The sequence below is a fragment of the Anopheles coustani genome, chromosome 2 (assembly GCF_943734705.1).
Source record: "Anopheles coustani chromosome 2, idAnoCousDA_361_x.2, whole genome shotgun sequence".
NCBI classification, from domain to species: Eukaryota; Metazoa; Arthropoda; class Insecta; order Diptera; family Culicidae; genus Anopheles; species Anopheles coustani.
Window position 1 is genome coordinate 31,799,689 of NC_071289.1, and position 19,013 is coordinate 31,818,701.

The 19,013-nt window shown below is 41.4% G+C and overlaps 1 protein-coding gene across 1 annotated transcript; it reads right to left on the reverse strand.

Annotated features, from left to right (window-relative positions):
• Positions 1-13,327: 13,327 nt before the first annotated feature.
• On the reverse strand, positions 13,328-14,284 carry LOC131264212 (uncharacterized). Its single transcript, XM_058266501.1, has one exon. It carries the CDS (start codon positions 14,282-14,284, stop codon positions 13,328-13,330), a length of 957 nt encoding a protein of 318 aa, XP_058122484.1.
• Between the last annotated feature and the right edge of the window lie 4,729 nt (positions 14,285-19,013).

The window sequence follows — 19,013 nt, forward strand, 5'->3', positions numbered from 1 at the left end:
GAGTACGAATCGATTGGCTGCGTTATAAGCTAATCCTGTGTGCGAGCGTGATTGTTCTCACTTCCTCTGACATAATCGCGAAGTGAACTCGGACATACCGTCCAATGCCGTTGGATTTCTCTCTCTATCTCTTTTCTCTCTTTCTGTCTTTCCCTCTGTCTGTCTTTCTCTCTCTCCCTGTATCTCTCCCTCTATTTCTCTCTCTCTCTCTCTCTCTCTCTCTCTCTCTCTCTCTCTCTCTCTCTCTCTCTCTCTCTCTCTCTCTCTCTCTCTCCTCCCTCTCCATCTCACATTTCCCATTTCACATCTAACATCTACCACCTCCCACCTCCCACCACCCAACACCCACCACCCACCACCCACCACCCACCACCCACCACCCACCTCCCGCCGTCCACCTCAAACCTCCCACCACCCACCTCCCAAATCTCACCTTTCACCTCCCACCAACATACCTCCCACCTCCCATCACAAACCACATACCTCCTGCCACATATCACCCATCTCCCATCTCCCATCTCCCATCTCCCATCTCCCATCTCCTATCTCCCATCGCATTCACACTGCCTCTCTCTCTCATAATCTCTCTCCCTTTTTATTCATCTCTCTCTCTCTTTCGCTCTCTGGCTATATCTAACCCTATCCCTATGCCTCACCTTGTCATACTTTCCTTTTTTGTCTCTCTTTTTCCCACTATGACTGCCTCTATCTTTACTGTTTGTCTCTCTCTTTCTCTCTCGCTTTCTCGTTCTACCTTTTCCTAATTCTTTCTCTCACTCTTACACACACTAACAACTCAAAATTCCAACAATTGCGCACAGAAAGGTCGGTTTTGTTTAGCAGGCCCAGTTTTCTGATTTTGAATTAGTAGCGACATCGAATCAGACTTCGATCGAATAAGGGTTACTTTTCGCGTGCGTGTTTATTGGGCCATGGTCGACCCTCGGAAGGAAAATTATTATATAGGATAAGCCGAAGATCCGAAGTACGTCTCTCTTGTTCGAAGGCACACTCAAGAGTGTTCAGTTTAGTGATGAGAAGAAGGAATAGCTTCTTATGATCCGATCTGCTCTCTTGATTATATGATCTGATCTGATCCGAAAATATGAGAGCAAATGCTCCATTATGATCCTAGTGACGCCATTACCCGTAGCGCTATGGCGATGTGTTCTGATCTGATCCAATACGCTCTTTGCCGGCAGACCTATGGCGATGTGATCTGATCTGCTCCATTATGATCCTAGTGACGCCATTACCCGTAGCGGCATGGCATTGGAGTACGATTATGCTCTTCTGATCTGATCCGATCTTTGACTAAGAGCAAATGATCTGATCTGCTCCTGAAATTTTTGAGTTTTCTCATCACTAGTTCAGTTTATTCCTCGACGTTCGTTTCACAGTTTCTTAGCTGGTGGTGGACGCAGCCACTTATATGACAGGTGCATGACAGTTGGTGGTCGCAGCCACCATCATGACAGACAACTTATAAGTACCTTATGATAACGGGCGGACGTTACAATGGCAATAATTTTGTATCTAATCTTGCGGTGCAACGTTCAATAATTTTTTCCTAATAGAAAGCATGTTTTTCGATGGATTGCAAGTCCATGTACGATGTACTCATGGATTATTTGCATAAGGTTATGGAAATTTCTTCTTTGGTATATGCTGTGTTTAACCCGATTAGTTCAAACTAGTGATGAGCGGGTTGTCCCGAACCTATCTGGTCGGAGCCATCCGTTAGCGACCCGGATCGGTTCGGGTCCTATTCCCGATTCCAACGACTCGTGAAATTCAACAGTTCAAATATTCAAACTGAATTGATGTGCCACTTATTGCATAACTTTCAGGCGCAAACGTGTAAATGTCAGTTGTCTGTCATCTACAACGGTCGCGTTCTTTCCTGCTCCCAAGTCATCGCAGTTTTTACTCAACAATTCCTACGCGTTCCAGTCATTTCGGTTATCGCGATTTCCGAGTTCCGTTTCCCTGAAAGAAAAGAAAGCTTCGTTATTTCTTCTCTGTTCCTGTTTCGGCCCGTTACCCGATACTATTTGACCATGTCGTCGTGCTATGGCTGCAGCGAGTGCATCGAGGAGTCCTCAGTGGTTTGCGGTGGATACTGTGGATTGTCGTTCCACAGGGAATGCACCGGTGTGTCCTGTGGTGGCCTGGAGGAGTTGGATGCGGGATGCGGCCTCCTTTGGATGTGCAGGGAGTGCTTCGAAGTGCGAGGTAGCGGCAAAGTTGGGCTGATTGCCGAATTGGACGCGCTGCTTCGAAAAGCGTTGAATGGCGTCGAGACCACCCTGTTGGCCGCCATCTCTTCCTTGAGAGAGGATATCCTCTCTCAACTCACGAGTAAACAAACACGGCCTCTCCTCACCACTCATTCGGCTACACGATCTGCTCAGCATCCCCCCGAGCCTTCTCACCTGGGCACTTCACTCAACATATCACGCACTCCGGCTGAGTCACAACCACTGCTGCAAAACGGTTTTGATACGCACACCTCTAGCGATGATCCGTCATTGATTCCTGTTAGCACACCTCGCATTTGGCTATTCCTATCCCGCTTTGCAACTACCGTTACCGAGGACCACGTTACCACTATGGTTTCGACACGGCTGTCCTTGAAAAGGGAGGAAATATCGGTGCGAAAGCTCGTCAAGCAGGACCTCGACGCGAGCAAGCTGCGCATCATTTCATTCAAAGTCGCGGTCCCTGCCACAAAACGAGATGCCGCGTTGTCGCCTGCTTCCTGGCCAACTGCACTCGCCTTTAGAGAGTTTGTCTTCAGGGAACGCTATCCCCCGGTAGCACCGGTCTCGCTCGAAGACACCATTACGGCACCGGCACACACAGTTACTTGTAACTTACCTGCTGCACCGGATACAGGTTCGCGTTCAGCTTGTCCTTTCACGCACCTCGTTCCCACTATTTTGTCACCAAATGGGGTCTCTTCACCGCCTATTTGCACTACCAACGACTCCACTGTTCCCGCTGTTGCCTCCACGAGTGGTGCTTCTCGGAGGAACCAGATGCGGACCCCACCGGAAAGTTTGGCAGCTCCGAAGAAGAGAACCCGAGCGGACCATGCGAGGATTGAGACTGGCAAAGATTCATCCGCAATCGACTCCGTCCCTGAATAGCGCACTAGCACTCACACACATTGTCCTGCATCTGTAAGTGTACCGCATGCCTCACCTGTAGTCCCGTCGCACCGCCTCGCCCGTAGTCCCATCGCACGGACTCCACTTAATGTTTACTACCAGAACGTTCGGGGTCTACGCACAAAAATAACCGAGTTGTCGTTATCCCTCTCGGAGGACGAGTATGATATTATTGTGTTCACCGAGACTTGGCTTGATAGTAGCCCATGGCCCAGCCAGCCAAATGAATAGAAAAATTCATGATTTACCCTCAAATTCATCAAAATCGCTCGATCTTTGGATGTATTGGGTATCTGTACACGGGCTCACAGCGGTGAATTCGTTGCGGTGAACATTTTCTGGCAGACGCGGGAGCGCACAACCCGCACACATCTTTAAACAGAATAATCGATAAGACTGCTCGCGCGTTCACTGCAGTGAACCACGCACACACCCATAAAAAGAAGTATCTGTAAGACCGGACGTTCACTGAGTAAATCCAATCGCTCATGCGCCGACCGACGTTCATGAATCCACACCGGCCCACGCATGCGCCGACCCGCACTTTGGGCACCATGACGGACAGCTAGCATTCCCTCGAGCCTATTCAGCGATGATAAGTACATGATCTATCGGCTGGACAGAAACATCAACAACAGCGCATACACTCGTGGTGGTGGTGTTTTAATCGCCTGCCGGGCTACGCTGGGCCCCGTCGAAATCATGACCAGCACCACTACTATTGAGCAAGTTTGGGTAAAACTGACCTCGACTAAACCCACTATCTTTATCGGTGCTATTTACTTACCGCCTATACTGTCGCAAAATGCATCGGTTATCTCTTCGGTACACGAAAGCATCGCTGAAGTCACTAATCGCCTGGACGCGAACGACTTACTTCTCGTACTGGGCGATTTTAATCAACCCTTGGTAACCTGGGCCCAGCCACGTGCGGCCTTCGACGCGGATTATGCTTGGTTTACCGCCTTCGAATATTACGAACCATATTCTAGTGCTACCAATGGGTTCATGTTTATGGATGCTGCATCAAACAATGGACTTTTCCAAATTAGTGGCGTGAAAAACAATTATGATAGGCAGCTCGATTTAGTTTTCGCTAACGCAACGGCTGCCCATGCATGCTCAAGGATAAAAAACGCCGATAACCAGTTGATGCGAACCGACCCGTACCATCCACCACTTGAATGGAAAATCACCGTTCGTGCACCCGAGAAACGATCCTCCGACATCCATCCGCATCGCCTGAATTTTGCCAGAACGAACATCCCAGCACTCCAGACTCGGATTCGAGCATTTGGTGAGCGTTTCAGCTGTTCTTCGAGTGATTCACTTGATCAAGCAGTCGATTTATTCACCGGGTTCATGAATGGAGCTTTCGCATCGTGTGTTCCTGTTTCACAGCGCAAACGTAGCCCCCCTAGGGCTGATTCTACACTAGCCAAATTGAAGACCAAAAAATTTGCCGCCGCCAGAATCCATCGCCGCCATAACAACCCTTCAACAAGAAGATACCTCAGTTCCGTGACGGGTATTTTCCGCTCCTACAACCACATCCGCTACCAGGGCTATCTCGTAGGTGTGCGCAAACAACTTACTTCGCGCCCTAAATCCTTTTGGGGTTACGTCAATAGTAATCGCAAGAACCAGACACTCCCGCGTTTAATAACTTATAAAAACTACTCGGCCTCTACGCCTGCTGACATTGCGGAACTCTTTGCCACACGCTTTGAGGACAGCTTTGTGCCGCAAACTCTACACACTCCTTCGCCACTAACGTTCGACGTTCCACGTGATGCTTTTGACTTTCAATTGCCGGACATCACGGAGTCTATGGTACTCTCGGGTCTCGCGAGCATCAAGCCTTCTACCAACCCGGGACCAGATGGTATCCCAGCGTTTGTTCTCCATCGCTGCCGCTTTGAGCTTGCTCCAATCCTTGCTAGTATCTTCAACGCGTCGTTAAGATCTGGCCAATTCCCAAGCATTTGGAAAACATCTTGGATGATACCAACATACAAGAAGGGGAACCGTGCGCAGGCTGAAAATTACCGCGGAATCACCTCATTGTGCGCATGCTCGAAAGTGTTCGAACGTATAATTCATGGCCCTCTACTATCCGCTGCGATGAGCTACATAAGCCCATACCAACATGGGTTTGTGCCGAACCGGTCCACCATAACTAACTTGGTTGAATTTGTTAGTTTTGCGAAAAAGCAACTGGATAAGGGCTACCAGGTAGACGCGATCTACACCGACATAAAAGCGGCCTTCGACAGCGTTCAGCATGATTTCCTCCTCGCCAAACTCACTGTACTGGGTATTTCACCACTAGCGATAAGATGGCTGCAATCCTACATCTCTGAGCGGAAGTATAACATAAAGGTAGAAGCACAAACCCCTCGCACAGTGACTAGTACATCTGGCCTGCCACAGGGCAGTAATCTCGGTCCGCTACTCTTTTTGCTCTTTATTAATGATGTGACCGCAGCGATTCCGGTATGTAGGCACTTGATGTATGCGGACAACATCAAATCTACAAGCGATTGTGATCAGCTACAGCAGCACGTTGATAGCATCAATAGCTGGTGTATCAATAACGGCCTATCGTTGAGCATCTGCAAATGCCAGGCAATCACCTTCACAAGAGCACGCAATCCAATAAGCTTCCCTTACTCCATCGGCAATATCCCACTAGAACGAGTCCAAGTCATCCGTGATCTTGGGGTACTGCTTGACCGTCGCCTGGACTTCATTGCGCAATATAATAGCATTATTGAAAGGGGCAAACAGATGCTCAATTTAGTATTGAGAATAACTAAGGAGCTCCGGGATCCGGTCTGCACTAAGACGTTATTCTGTGCACTAGTGCGGTCAATACTAGAATACGGCGCAGTTGTTTGGCGACCGACCGCGCAGGTGTGGATAAACCGCCTGGAAGCCATCCAGCGGAAAATGACGCGAGTTGCAGTTGGAATGCTACCTTGGGCCGATCGGGATTCGTTACCCCCGTATGCCACGCGCTGCCTGCTGCTCGGGTTGGAGCCACTCGCCAATAGGAGAGCTAACGCCCAGCGGATATTTGTTTTTAAACTTTTAAATGGGTCTATTGATGCCGCCGTACTCCTTGAGGCTGTAAATTTCCACGCGCCTTCACGCTCTCTTCGTCCCCGAGCACTGTTAGCCACTAGCTATGCCCGTACGCAGGCTGGACAAAACGAGCCAATGAATGCCATGTGTGCCGCGGTCAACGAAGCAGGCGACCTGTTCGACTTCAACTTGCCCCTCGCGTCATTCCGCGCACGACTCAGGCATAGTAGTGCTTCAACGTAACGTCCTGTCGGTAACGCCTCAGTGTTAGTTAATAGACCTATTTTGTAAAAACTTTTTTGTATAAACTATTTTGTAAAAACTATTTATTAGATATGTCTTAGCCACAGGATGGCCGGACTGTCCCCCACAATAAACATAAACATAAACATAAATGGTAAAAGAGTAAATGAGGCCCAGGCCGCCTTTTTTTCGATCGTGGCTACACCTGCTATAAGATCGAGCGCTGAAATGTATGCAATGAGTAACACACACATGCTTTTAGCACATTACGTTAGATTTAAATTGATGTGTCTCGACTTCGAAAAAAACGGTTAGAGCTAAATGGATCGATATTACATAACACGTTGACTGCCATGTCACCCAAAAGTGGGTGTCGTTCTGGTTCGTCGCCGCACCGAAACGGCCGCGAAGGATGCCGGTCCTGAGGTGCTCCGGGAACGAACGACAACAGTAGCTAACCACTTAGCCAGTATCCCCCCGGACTCTTCTCCGGAGGACGCCTTGAACCGAGTTCGCACCTTGCAGTGGCTGCCTTCCAGCTAGTTTCCCCAGGCTTGCGGGGGCCTATGCAACAGGAAGGGGAACTCAGTTCGCGGGGAGCTTCGAATAAAATCCGACGCGATGGTTGGCAAAGTGGGAAGTTAAAGCGTCTTCGCCTGGATGCAACCTGGTGTCCAGAAACAGTTACCACGGGTGAGGTTCTTTGTGGAGCGGGAAGCTAGCGCATAATAGTAATAAAACCGACGCAATTTCTTCTACTTAGCTACTAATGATCCTTTATTTCATTTTGGGTAGTTCACAACACAGGACATGCTCCTCTAGCGATGTCTTATATCCTGGTCTACTAAAATAATCCTTGCGCGGATACTTCTTGCTTATCTGCTTATGTGTAAAAAATATAATGCCGCGCCGCGACTGGAATTGATCCAGCGCCGGCCGTGTAGTGGATGCCGCCGTTAACTACTAAGCTACTGGCTACTACGAATCTAAGTGTGTTGCGAGTCGTATTGGTTCTGTTTCGCTTATCTCTTATCGATGGCTGAGCCCCGCCTACCTTTTTCGCGCATCGCTTGTGTGCCTGAGCGACAGTGGGTGACAGCAAAACTCAGTTCTAAAAAGTTTTTGACCCATAAATAAATGAAAATGCAACATGAAAATTATAGTAATATTTTATATCAATTCTTTGGGAAGCAAAGTTTTTGTTTAGCCTTCAAAGGCCAGGAACGTTTGCGCGATTTGAAACGGGCGTTTGAAACGATATCGCGACCTTTGTTATTGGAAACAATCAAAAGGTTCGGTATCGATGGAGTTGAGTTCGAATGGTTCGCATCTTATCTCAGTGGAAGAACGCAACGAACAATTTTCATGAACTGTTGTTCAAACCCTATCGAAAACACCCTTGGGGTTCCACAAGGAAGTGTTCTTGGTCCAGTGTTGTTTATTATGTATATAAACGACATGAAAAAGGTTTTACAGTCATGTGAAATCAATCTTTTTGCGGACGATACAGTCTTGTTTGTCTCGCGGAAAGATTTAAAACAGACCAAGGAGCTTTTGAATGTCGATTTAGATGCCTTAGATGGTTGGTTAAAATACAAGAAATTGGCCTTAAACATCAAGAAGACCAAATTCATGGTATTGTCTTCGAGACAAATTACTGACCAATCAGCTATTGTCATCAATCAGGAACCAATCGACAGAGTCTCCCAGATAAAATATCTGGGAGTTATATTAGACGAAAAACTGTCTTTTGGGCCTCATATTGACAATGTCACTTCCAAAGTGGCAAAAAAGTGTGGTGTGATTAGTAGATTGGGCAACAATCTGAATTTTTTCGGAAAAGTTCAGCTCTACAAATCGTTAATAGCACCACACTTTGATTTCTGTGCATCAATTTTATTTCTCGGCAATCAAACACAGTTACAGAGACTGCAGAGGTTGCAAAACAGAGTCATGCGAATGATTTTGTGTTGCGGCTGGTATACTCCTTCGGTTGTTATGCTCGACGTCTTACAATGGATGTCGGTCAAACAGCGGATAGTGTTCCAAACTGTAGTCTTTGTGTACAAAATTTTGAAAGGCCTGGTACCAACGTATTTGGGGGAAAGGATAGTGGTTGGGTCTGACGTGCATCGGTATAACACTCGTAGTGCCGGTGAGCCGAGACTTCCCAGCTATCTGTCTGGAAACGCCCGAAATTCGTTGTTTTTTAAAGGAGTACAATGGTACAACAGGATGCCGAGAGAGATTAAACAAGCGCGAAATCTAAGGGAGTTCAAACGCCTATGCGCCGTATACGTGAAGCAGGTGGTCTGACGCTGTGCTTGTAATGTATTTAGTAAATGTTGTAGTTTTTGAGCCCCGTAGTATTGCATTTGTCAACACGGTCTTTGACTAAGGTGATGATGAGTAAAAAAATGAACAGGGACTTTTTATTTTTTTTATTTAATTTAACTTAATAGAATGAATGAGTCTACATAGTTTTGAGACACGCGCGCGTAAATGAGGACAATTGGTGGACATGGCTGTATGAAAAGAACTAGTAGTATCTACACATCTCGCTGTAGTTGGGTCCCTTTCTGTTTTTGATAGTGGCACCACATTATCAACCAATGGTAATTGGCGGTGTGAACTACAAACAGAGCAGAAATACCCTTTTACACTCCGGAAGGTGGTGCCTCGTTAACCTTGGGGTTCTCGGCGATTTACCTTTCGAGGTGATTGCTCGGGACCGTTGTATGCAAGGAACAAGATCAGGTCCCTTAAGTAGTACTGCTGGGTTTCACCACACTATCAACCATTGATAGCTGGCGGTGTTAACCAAATCTGTGCGAAAATACCTGCCCTACTCCGGAAAGTGGTCCCCTTTTGCTAGTTGGGAAATCTAAGATGTACCTCTTTGTGCAATTGATGGCGACCGTTGTATGAATGGAGCAGAGATGGATGCGATTGTTCTGGAGAGTAATGCCCCAATGCCCCCTCTCGTTTGATGATTTATATTCAATATCGCAAGATACTTTCGTCCCTCTCAAACCTATGTAGGGGTAAGCGGTGGGACTCATCATCATCATCAATAGTTGGTTTAGTAAATGTTATAAACAGATTTTATTGAAATATTTTGTACTACAAAAATGTTCTAAAAACGCTTGGCAGTCAACGTGTTAACACGTTGCGTACCAAGCGTTTTAGCACAATTTTTAGTACAATTTTTCCAATTACAATTTGTTATTTATATAATATTTGTTAAACCGATTGTTTTCGAAAGCCAAGCAAAACTTTAGCTTCCCAAAAATTTATATTAAATATTACTATAATTTTTATGTTGCATTTTCATTTATTTATGGGTCAAAAACTTTTTAGAACTAGAACTGATGTCACCCATATTTGGGTGACGCGGTACGGAACGTGTTAATCAAACAATTGATCTTGCAACGGTTGATTAATAAAAGTGATTGATCAAGTGTTTTAATTTAACGCACATAAACCTTATAATGTTTAAAGATGCAAAACTGTTCTACTTTAATTATTTATTCCGTGTATGCATAATATTAACGGTTGATTAATTAACACGTTGACTGCCATGGCTATCATTTTTGATAGCCAGCTGTCATTAGTTCTATCAATAGCTATCTGTCAATAGCGCAAAAAAAAACGACAGTGTAGTTTTCATAACAGCACTTTCTTCGCTTTTTCTTATATTGTTGAAAGTAATAGTAAATAGAACTGGTTTAACTGTGCTACGCAAACAATAGGTTTAATAGACCCATATAAATTGAATTCGCTAACGAAAGTAGCAATGTTGAATGAAATGAAACAATGAAATATTGTAACAATCAAGTTCAGCTTCATCCTTGCTGTCGTCACAGACTTTTTTACCATAACGGAGAATGAAATTGAAAATATGTTAATTGACCATTTATTTAATCAAGCATATCATATTGAAATGAGCTTAAATGACGAAGGAAATTGAATTCATTTGATTGATTTGATGTTTATGTTCTGTTATACACATGAGTAATTTGTTATTCTATAAAATTTTACCAAAATATAGGTGATCATGCATATGCAAATCACAGATATTTTTGTTACAAAACCGTGTGTGCTGTACATTGCATACCTTCAGGTGCTAAAATATGATAAAAAATCGAATAACTCCCAAAAAATCCAAAAAATCCAATCCCAAAATGTCCACCGATTCTCGTTAAAACTAGTAATGTTTCCTTGTTCCATACAAGTTCCCCATTGTGCAATGCGGCGAGTAGGGGGCTTCATTTGGGATTTTGCCGATACTCTAAGTATGTTGTTGAATTATTTATTTATTGACACTTCTTTGCAGTGCAATGTCAGGTCGAAAACGCAATTCACATAGAGGGCAGCTCAGTTGTCCCTTTCGCGAGTCATATTAAATTGCACTGCAGAGCTGGTATGCTTGAGAATCAAGAAGCAGAGTGGACCTTCTCGAAGGACGGAAATAATTATACAAAGGTTCGAAAACAACAGTTCAAGCGTTCACGGAATGGTAATTATTTTTGTTTAATTAAGCTTTCAGTTGGAAACTAAAGCAAGCCACCTTCATGTCGATGGTGCGGTTGTGTGGTTTAGCAACTTTGATGATCAGGATGTCGGCATATACCAGTTATGAGATGGTCCTTGCTCGTTCGAGCTTCGAGAATCAACTGAACTATATTTTTTGGGATGCTTATCGACTAAGTACAATCTAATCTTATCATTACGCACACTTATACCTTACACTATCTTACAACTACTCGTATATAACGTCCGGGGCCGTAACGCTTCCCCTGTTGCTTTCGAGCGTCCTCGTTCGACTTTACCTTAGGTCAGTGGTGTCAAACTCGTTTGACCTCGCGGGCCACATATTGCCCCAAAATAGGTTCGCGGGCCAAACCGTAAAATTGATTGGATTGATGAAAATATGTTCTTGTCAGTGTGTTTTGATGCAAAAAGTCAATCGTGTTTAACACCTTCAAATTTTTTAAATATTATATTACTTCTTATAAAATTTACAATTTTCAGTAAAAGATAAATTTTTTTTAACAGTATTGTGCATTTTGGTAAAGATTTAAAAAAAGTAAATGTGCATTATTACTACAGCTAACTTGTTGTTCTACATCTGTTATTTTATATAGAATGCTCTTGTAGTGCATGACGTTTGTTTTGTATGAACACTATTTATTCGCTTGTCTCGAAAATCTGTGTGAAATATTTGCTCTTGTCAACCGCAATATATCGGCGTGATGTGAATCAAAGTTGTATATCACTTTCTTATAGAAATTGTTGAAATTGACGTTCGTTCAGTTCTCTTGCAATTTATTCAATTCAACAAAAAATGGCTACTTTGGGCTAACAATTAAGCGTGATGTGAATCAAAGTTGTATATCACTTTCTTATAGAAATTGTTGAAATTGACGTTCGTTCAGTTCTCTTGCAATTTATTCAATTCAACAAAAAACATTTTGCTATTCAAACAATAGCCAATACTCAAAGATCCAAACTTTCGATGTATTGTTTCAAAGGGGTCGCGGGCCGGATCCGATGTGCTTGCGGGCCGCATGTGGCCCGCGGGCCGTATGTTTGACATCCCTGCCTTAGGTGATTAATTGTTAGTTAAGGCGGTTTTCGGTCATATTTACATCGCTTGCATATTATGCAGTTATTTATAAAAATTCTAACTTTTTTTTCCATATTGGGGAAAAAATATGTTCCGAGGATTTGAGCGACGTTTTCTATTATTCCTCTGTGGGCTCTCTCGTGTACCATTTTTATGATATTGTCTTGCTTGCAAGCCATTGCTATGTCGGTGAGCAAACGGGGAGAGTAAACCATTTTGAAAGCGTTATTTTGGGAAAAGTGTTTGCAATATGTTTCGTGTATCAATTGAACCAAAGATAGTGGACAATGGATACAGCTAATCCCTTTTGCATTGGCCTTTTCTTTAATAATATTTACCAGATCGGATTCTCTATAATTCGATCTGCAAATCGTGAATCTATGATATGTGGGAAAAATTTCTTCATATTGTTCCGAATTTGTTGCACCTATTTTGAGAATAATTTGGGTTTTAAACGAATTTACTGGCCTTTCGCTTGTGCGCATATAATGATCATCGCTCGTATCTGCCGAGTGAACTGTCATTATATCGCTCTCGTTAACGTTAAATTCGTTAGTAGCGGATTTACTCGTATCGATTTCATTGGGTTTAATTCGAGATAGAGCATCCGCTACTACGTTTTCCTTTCCCGGTTTGTAGATAATCTCTATGTTATCGTTAGAATTGTTTCTAACTGCTACTATAGCTCTACCTTCCTTACTGTTATAAATGCCGGGAAGGATTGGCAATTCCTTAAGATTTATTTCATCGTTTACAATGAAGTCGCCTTCCGTTTCTGTCAGTATTGGAATAAGTTGACTTTCTTGGGCGTTAAGAGTGCATGTCTCTTGTGAGAGGTGCTTTTTCTCGAGATGCAATATTTTCCTTCCTATTTTGAGAGTGTTTTTGCTTATATCCAGTGAAGCGTGTATGTCTCGTAAAGTTTCATACCCTATTAGGCCGTCAAAAAAATTATGAAAATCGAAAATATAGAATTTAATCTTCTTATTTATATTGAATACGTCGAAAGATGCTGACTTTGTAATGGTGTGTTTGCCTTTGGCGTTTGTCACGAATATATCTTTTTCAGTTTTGCAGTTCTGTAGATTCACGTGAGCAGTTGATATATAATTTTTGTTGGCGCCTGTATCAATCAAAAATTTAAGGACTCCCTTAGTTGTGAATATTTCTAAATAGGGAATAAAATTATTGTTTATCAAAGTTCTTCCTTTTTTTTCTGATCCATGCGAAAATTTAGCTCATCCAGTTCAGTATCGTTTGTGTTTGCAAATTGTTCTACATCGTTATTATTTATCTGCATTTTAGAATTCACGGTTCTCATTGAGGCATCACTAGCCGTAATCTGTAGGGGCTCGTACTTTCCAGATAAAGGCTTTGGACTTTGTCCTATCTTACGCGATCCGTACGACGTTGACGGTAGCTCGTATGTATCCGGCTTTTGTTTTCGATCCTGTATCGGTATGCGTTCTAACTTTTTTCGGTATGCAGCGTTAGTATATTCTGCGGATATTGAATACGCTTCGTCTATATTTTTCGGTTTGCTACACCTAACGTACGAGGATAACGATCCCTCAAGGCCATCGATGAAGCGTGTGAGTGTGATAACTCCAATCAAATGATGGACCCCTTCAATAGATTTTTTATATTCTTCGGTCACTGTGGTGATTGCCCTTATTTTAGATGAAACACTTTTTAAGTTATCATAATATTCTAGCAAGGTCTTATTTCCCTGCTTTTCGTAGAAAAGGGTTTGCAAATGGGAAGCTAAATCCCTTTTATCGTCAAAGAAGTTTTGCAATACTTCCTTTATCTCGGGCCACGTGCTAACATTCCCGGCGGCAATTATTGCTTCTCTAGCTTCCCCGGTTATTTTGCTTTTCACTGCCCTAACTATTTGGTCGTAAATTGCACTATTCTTATACTCGTCAAAGAGTTGGAGCTCACTCTCTACGTCCTCGATCCACGCGCGGGTTTCGTGTTTTTTACCTTCGTAAGTGGGTAGATAGCGGATGCTGTCCGGCGTTCTAAAATTTATAATAGACTCGCTTGACCTCGCTTTCAGGCTATTCATTTCCCTGACGAGTTCGTTTTGCGTGTTAGTGTGTTGCCGAATGTGTTCCAGCAACTCTTCCTGAGTATAGTTTGGTTCCATTATTTCCACTAAACGCACTTTACTCACGGCTAGAATATTTGCTCTGCTTCTTTTGGTGCTGCAGCGCGTGCTCTGGGCGTTCTGAGTATTAAGTTGCTTTCGCTGTTTGGTGTCGTTTTGTAACCCGATGGTCGGGGCGTTTCTTCTGGATCTGCTGCTTCCTCCGCAAGTCCTCTGATATGCTCTCAGGGATGGAATAATCCGGGATAGGATGACGTTATGCAGGGTTCCAGATGGAACGGTTATCGGCTGCGCCAGTTATGAGATGGTCCTTGCTCGTTCGAGCTTCGAGAATCAACTGAACTATATTTTTTGGGGTGCTTATCGACTAAGTACAATCTAATCTTATCATTACGCACACTTATACCTTACACTATCTTACAATTACTCGTATATAACGTCTGGGGCCGTAACGTACCGATGCTGTCTTAAGAACAATATCTGCGCTACCAAGCCAATACTATCAATTTCGTCCGATCATAAACACAAAATCAATTGTTTGAAACATGATTCAACGTGTGAAAATGCTACGCTTAGTGTTGTTCAAAACACAAAAGGCCACGATAAGAATGAAGCCAATGATTTCGATTTATCGGTATACTACGGGGAACTTTCAGTACTGTGTGACATCCAGAAATTTATCGGTGTAATATGATTTATCTCGGATAGGAGAAACACTTTATTTTACACTTCGAAGCTTGTTCGAGCTTCACCGATAACTTTATTGCGAATGAATTTTTACATCGTTCGTAGCGCGTTTTTATATTAATTTGAACAAAAGCCTGGTAGCACCGCGTAATTGCGCGCAAGGTGACCGCTTGAGTATGCTGCGCAATTTGATCCTATCTTTTACTTTTAATGTTTACTAATAGTACTATCCTACCTAAATCATATCTTAAACTAACCTAATTTAAATTACCTATCTGTTGAGAGTGTCTCCTATTTAATTAATATATTATTTGAATCGAAATAGATGGATAATTTATTATTTACGGGGAAACAACTATCTGTCTCTTTCTAATATATTATCGTTCTATCTTATCTAGACTGCCTAGTTCAATTTAACTTCTATCCTTATCTTAACGAAACTATTAATCTTACACCTTTAATCTATACACCTGATCCTTTGCCATAATTAATATCTAGCTATAAATAATTTCATATAGTTTTGATCGTTTTATATTTTCTATAATTTAAAAATAAATTCTATTATGATTTATTACTTAAAGTATATTACATCCTTCCCCTTAAAAAAAATGAAAAGTGTATGGAATGGAACGAAGATTATGAGTGTAATTACGTATACTTTTCATTTCTTAATTAATCTATTTTTTTACACTATAACCTCTTTAGCGGTAGTTTTATTTTTAATTGTACAGTTTGGGTAATTTATTCGTATAACTGTATATGGTCCTATATAGCAAGGATCTAGTTTTTTCCTATTTTCGTTCTTTAAATACACTTGATCGCCTAGCCCTATCTTGATGGGATTTATATTTTGGTTATGAGTGCTTTGTCTTTTTATTTTTTCTTTTATTAAATTTTCACGTGCGAGCTCATTAGATTTCTGTAGTTTATATTTCATCTCATAGTAGTATTGTTCTATGTTATACACTGGGTCTGTTTTGCCATTGTAAACATCTTGTGGTATATTTGGTGACCTTCCAAAGATTAATTCGAATGGAGTGAATTGTGTATTAGTATGACATGTTGTGTTGTACACAAATTGATAGAACTGTGTCCAGTCATCCCAATCATCATGTTGCTCATTAGAGAAGGTTCTCAAATATTCGTTCAAGCTTCTATGGCTTCGTTCAAGTGATCCAATAGTCTCAGGGTGATAGGCTGTGGCAAAAGTTTGTTCAATTTTGAGGATCTCCGATATTTTTGTTAGTATTTCGTTATTGTACTCAAGCCCTTGGTCAGATCTCAATTCCATAAAACTTCCGTATACCAATATAAATTTTTCAATCAATGCTCTAGCTATTGTATTAGCTTCTTTGTTGGGTATTGGTATTATGACAACAAATTTACTCAGGTCGCACTGTATTGTAACAGCATACCTGTTATTATTATTAGTTCGTGGTAATGGTCCAACTGTATCAATGGATATAACTTGGAATGGTTTGGCGGGTGTGGATGTAATAGTTTCTTTTTCTTTTGTGTGTTTTGTAATTTTATGCTTCTTGCAAGCTTCGCAATTATTAACAAACTTTTTTATGTCTTCCTTCATATTTTTCCATTTAAATTTTTCTCGAATTTTCAAATATAATCTATATTGTCCAATGTGACCTCCTGTTGGGGTCGTATGATAATTATTCATTGTATTATTTATATCTGATTTTTGGGTAAGCATCCTAGGTGGCTTGAATATTATTATCTCGATACCGGAAATGGCATTGTTTGCGATTTCCTTTATGGTACAGATACTAAATAACGAAAATATTTGATCATGAACTGATATGGCTACTTTGTCACGATTAAATCTCTTCAGGATTTGGCATAACTCTAGAAGAGCTGATTCGAGAATCAGACTTCCATTTTGGCCTTTTTCATCATTGAGATTAAATTTCGTGCCTCCTAGCTTTTTGATTCCGTTATGATTGTAAATTCCAATTTCTATGCTTTCTTGTTTAATGTCAGTTTTTAATTTCAACGATTTATTTACTTGGGATGGCCTATCTGTTTCCCATATTGTTGGTATATTTATAATTTCCTGTTCTTCTATTTCTTCTTCTTTCTTGTCGTGAGCTTTACTCATTGCTCTAGTATTTACTCTGAGTATTGTTTTATTTTTCATCCTTATTATATCTTCGTCCTTTACCGTCGGTATTTGTTGTTTTAGATATTCAGAATCTATTTTAATTCTGGAAAGTGCATCAGCACCTACGTTACTTTTACCTTTTATATATTCCAACTCAAAATCATATTCCTCAAGGTCTAATCGTATGCGAGTGAGTTTTGATGAAGGGTTTTTCATGCCAAATAAGTAGGTCAGTGGGCGGTGATCGGTTCGCATTTTGAATTTTCTGCCATACACATAGGGTTTAAAGTGATTAATTGCCCAATGGATGGCAGTTAACCCTTTCTCAATAATTGATTTATTTTTTTCTCCTTTCGTAAAACTTTTACTGGCGTAAGCTATAGGGAGATCTTTGTTATTGAAGGTTTGAGAAAGAATGGCCCCACATGCTGAGTCTGATGCATCAGTCGTGATTGTGAAATCTTTTTCAAAATCTGGGAACTTACAGACAGTGGGCGACAATAGTTTTTCTCTTAATAAATCAAAAGATTGACGACATTGTTGCGTCCAATTGAAAGTAGTGCCCTTTTTAAGTAAATCATTTAATGGTTTTGCGATTTTAGCAAAGTTATTTATGAATTTTTGATAATAATTGCAAAAGGCAACAAATCTGCGCACTTCATCTGCGTTAGTTGGTATTGAATAGTTTTTAATTGCTTGGTACTTAGAATCGTCTGGATATATTCCGGCTTCCGTTATTTTGTGTCCCAAATATGTTACCTCGCTTTTAAAGAGTTTACATTTCTTCGGATTTAACTTCAAATTGTAATTTTTCAATCTTTTGAAAACTTTACTTAAATTTTCAATGTGATGATTTTCCGTACAACCGGTGACAATGATGTCGTCTATGTATACAAAGGCTATTTCTGGATTCAGGCCTGACATGGCTATCGCCATCATCCGTTGAAAGCTGTTGGGACTTACATTAAGCCCAAATGGTAATCTGGTAAATTGATAATAGGTGGAATCGCATACGGATTTGTTTATTTAACCATGGTTTAATCTGCCGTCTAGCGTTCATTTTGGATGAACCGCGTTCATTTGTAATTCATTTGTGTCAAATTAAACCATGGATTAAAACTAAACAAACGATTGTCACGCACCCTAGGGTTTTGCGGGTAAAAGTTTCGAGCAGTATAATAAACCATGGTTTCTGGCATCGCATACACTCTGACTTCAGCGTTGACGATGGTTTATTATATGATGTGTCTGGGGTAGTTGTTTAATAAACAAATCTTCCGCGCAAGATATTTTAATGTAAAATATCCTTAGGGAAGTCGATATTTTTGTGAAACTAGGCAAAAGAATATACATTTTTAACATTGGAATGGATGAAAAAGGTTTAATAAAAAAGTAAAAACACAAATAAATACCAGTTATGTCGCCGATGGGCAAACGAGTGTTTAAAGAACATTCGGCAATTTAACACCTAAGCTACTATGGATAGGACTAGTCAACGTGCATCTTTTTCATATTTATTAGCTAATCGAAAGCACATGAGTTTTTTTTTTAAACAGAGTTGGTTGGATTATGGGGCTAAACCAAATAGGGTATTCCCAGTCTTCAGCGAACCGAACCATATCCGGTTGTATGAACGAAGGCAAAAAATGGCGTATTCCATCTAATTTTTCTAAAAAAAGAGGAAACGGAAAATTGAGAGATATGTACGTTATATATTTTAGCATTTTCTTATAATTTGAATGCAGTTTCCAGTTGAGCCAAATGCCTTGCTTCGATACGAATCAGTTGATTTAATTTTCTACGATATGGAAAACCACTAGAATATTTTCTGTGGCATGAATTAGTGGCAGCAGATTTATTTTGCATTAATTCCCGTTTTAAAATTTCCCACCACTTGTACACAAACCAAAGCAAATGGTATAATGGCCAATGTTTATTCGAATTACACAAGGTAAAAGATTTCAC